The sequence below is a fragment of the Octodon degus genome, unplaced genomic scaffold (assembly GCF_000260255.1).
Source record: "Octodon degus isolate 3935 unplaced genomic scaffold, OctDeg1.0 scaffold00560, whole genome shotgun sequence".
Taxonomy (NCBI): Eukaryota; Metazoa; Chordata; class Mammalia; order Rodentia; family Octodontidae; genus Octodon; species Octodon degus.
Window position 1 is genome coordinate 37,992 of NW_004525136.1, and position 3,575 is coordinate 41,566.

At 42.9% G+C, this 3,575-nt stretch overlaps 1 gene segment (V, D, J or C); it reads right to left on the bottom strand.

The window, feature by feature from the left end:
• Positions 1-1,020: 1,020 nt before the first annotated feature.
• On the bottom strand, positions 1,021-1,528 carry LOC101575587. The segment is given in 2 exon segments: positions 1,021-1,382; positions 1,483-1,528. Coding segments are annotated over 2 exon segments (408 nt in total).
• Between the last annotated feature and the right edge of the window lie 2,047 nt (positions 1,529-3,575).

Below are 3,575 nucleotides of genomic sequence, written 5' to 3' on the forward strand. Positions count from 1 at the left end.
GCTTGCTTGGATAATTGTACTGCTGATTTCTGCTGGTCTATTGAAAGAAGCAGTTAATGTTTATGTTTTTTCCTCTCTCTCTCTCCTTTTTAATTTTTTATAATGTTTAACTAGTTCTGCATGCTTATATATGATAATCTGAGCAACAAATTTGAAGACAACAGAATGCAATACAACAACCATTATTGAATTCCTGTAATTTTGTTTAGTGAAATTCGGTATTGCTTCTATTTTTTTTTTTTACTATTTTATTATTCTCTTTATTTAAAAAAAAACAGCATGGTACTGGCAAAATAAAAAACAGACCCAAGGACTGATGGAACAGATTACAAGATGCAAATACAACTTCAAACACACTTAGCCACCTTATCTTTGATAAAAGGGCCAAACACCTCGCTGGAAGAAAGATCGCCTCTTTAATAAACGGTGCTGGACATGTTTTGCGCTGCATTGTTTCTCTGGCGTGAGAAACCAAAAGTATAAATAGGGACCAAATGCATGAGATATTGGGAAACGGGACAAAGGGGTTCAAATAGGAAGGAAAACAATGCAGGAGAGAGAAGGGAAAGGGGAAAAAGGAATAGAAGGAAAAATGGAACAAAGCTTTTGTAAATAAGGTGGGGAGGAGAAGTTGAAGGGAAGAGTGGGGATTAGGGAACAAAAAAAAAAGCATCAAAATATATCATACACTGGTACAAATTCCCTGGGATGAACACGAATGTGTATATTCAAATCATGTATATCTAAAATATATCAATAAAGTTAATTAAAAACACATTTCCAAGTCAGGAAGGCAGTAAATCTGCAAGGAGATAAGCCTAAGAAAGAATTTCACTCCTGTTCTGGATACTGGAAGACAAGCTGCTAAATGACAGGCAGAGCCCTCCCGGGCACGTCCCGGGGCCTGGCCCAGCCGCTGAATGCGCACCCGCCGCGCAGGCTCAGCAGGTCCCTGCACACGCCCCGCTGCGGGGCAGGAGCGCCCACCCCGGCTTCAGCCGCGTCGGAACGCACGACCCTTCAGATGCAACCGCCCTCCAGGCGACTCAGTTTTGGTCGGGCTCCCCCTGCAGCCGTAGGCGCTGTGGGGCTCAGGGCGCAGAAGTACTCAGCTGTGTCGCTCCACTGCACAGAGCGTTTTCTCAGGTGGAAAGAAGATTCATTCTTCCTGTGTTCAGCCTCGAAGCTTCTGATGCCTTGAACCCGAGGGTCTCCTGAATAGTACCTGAGCAGAAGCCGGGGGCCCTGGCCTGGGGGCTGAAGGTACCAGAAGAGATACAGGGCTCCGCCATAGGAGTAGGTGCATCTCAGCTGCACAGGGGCCCGCTCCGGGACAGCCACGCGGGAGTCGGGCTGGGTCACAGACTGGGCTCCAGCGTCTTCTGGGGAATCCGATTTGCGTCAGTAAGTGCTAAAGAACAGTATTTTGGCTAAGATTTAAATCAGAAACTGGGACTTACAGGACCATAAGAAAGTACTCACTCAGGACAAAACGCAACGCCAGGACTGGGATGAGCACGGGGAGCATGGCTGGGCAGTGCGAAGGTGTGAGTGGGGTCAGGCTAGACACGCCGGGCGTTTAAGCATACAGACTGCTGCGGTGGCGCGGGGTGCTTCTGTCCTCTGCTCCCTCTCACTTGTGTCTTCAAAGAACTCCGCGGGGAAGCATCCTCCAGCTGCCACCGCGGGCAACTGAGCCGCCAGTTTGTGCACAGCGCCCTCTGCAGGCCAGATGCAGCGTCGACGTCCCATCTCCTCACAGGAAGCTGACTGTGCTTTTCTTAGAGATGTAAGAACAACTTTCATTAATTTTCTTTTTCAACAATGAGGACTTTGCCACCTCAGTAGCTGGTTATATTCATCCTGTCTTTAATTTTAAAAAAAATAACCTGTAATTTACTTTACAGAAATATGCTCATAGAACAGAGCTGTTAGATTTGAGTCCATCACCTCCTGTTTATAAAAGCAGTACAGCCTTCTTCAGGCCTACTCAACCAGATTATCTTCTCTCAGATAAGCTGTAGGCAGCCTTGGTGACAGCGAGTTCCCAATCCAAAGGGGGATATGGTAGGACATGGAGACAATTACACTGCCTCGTGAAAATAAAAACAGAATCATGTAGCAGGTACAGTGATCCAGACCTGTAGTCCCAAGTACTTGAGAGGCTGAGGCAAGAGGATGGCTGGAGGTCAGGGGCTAGAGGCTGCCTAGGCAACATTGAAAGACCCTGCTTTAAAATCAAATATGTATCCATGGAACCACATAACAAAACTACAGTCTAGAACATGGGCCCTCACTCACCTAGGAAAGTGAAGAAAGGTTAACTTTGTCTATCTCAGGCAAGATTGTAAAGATCCAGTGGCTTTAGATTAACAATAATTGATCATATTGTTGCTTCAGATAACAGAGTAAAATTCCATTGCTTCACACTGACATGATTGGAGTGTCACACCCACTTCTGGGTACCACACCCTGAAAAGAACACTGATGTATTGGAGCATCAATGATGAAACCAAACCACTTGGTGAAAATACTGCAAAATAAAACACATTCTCGAAGGATTGAAGCCAAAGGAAAGCAAATCTACATTAAATGTGGAATCCTAGTACTACCAAGAGAGCAGAGCTAAGAAAACCTTCTTAAAAGAAGAATAGGAGACATGGGGCAGATTGATCGTTAAACCCCGAACGGTCATATAAATGAGAATAGCATTGGCCATGGCCAAAATTAAGCCCATTTTACTCAAATCTGAGTTTTCTTCTCACCCTCTTAAGCTTGCACCCTCTTCAGTTTTTACTCTGGGATAAAAAAGTAACCATCACATAGGGCAATCAATTTCAGAAAACAATGAGGCCAGATAAATAACTTGCCTTCCGGCCAGCAAACAGAGTACTTTTGCTAACATCAGAAAGGTGCGTACTCAGGGCTGTGATTATTTATAGCAGTATGAGATCAAATGTGTCCTAAGGATCCACATTTTCTTCTTTTGTTTGCCCTTACATATGAAAATTGTCAGTTTGAGAATTTAAACATCCATGAATAATACTTATTTTAGATATCAGATAACCATGCTTGCTAACAGCCTTTCTCCCCCAACTCCCCACTGATAAAAGAATAGAAATGTAAAAGGGATGATGATTAACCAGAAAAGTGAAAAATACCCTGAAGAGAAGATTAAAGTAGGGGCCGGGAGATAACTCAGTGGAATAAGTGCTTGCCTGGTAAGTGCAAAGTCCTGAGTTCAATCCCTGTTACTGTGACAAAAAAAAAAAAATTAAAGTAATCTGTATAAATATTTCTATAAAATAGAAATACAAATGGCCACAAGTACATAGAAAAATGGTCACTATCGTTAGTCATCAAGAAAATGAGTTAGAATGACTTATCAAAAATACAAAAAAAGATGACTACAGGTAAGAATGTGGAGAAAAGGAAACTGTTATACACTATTGATGAGGTTCCATTTTGAAAACCAACGTAGAGATTTTTTTCAAAGTTTTATTGATAAACAGATAGCAATGAGACAGTTTCAAATCAAATCAGAAGTACAATTTCAACAAATAATACACTGCATA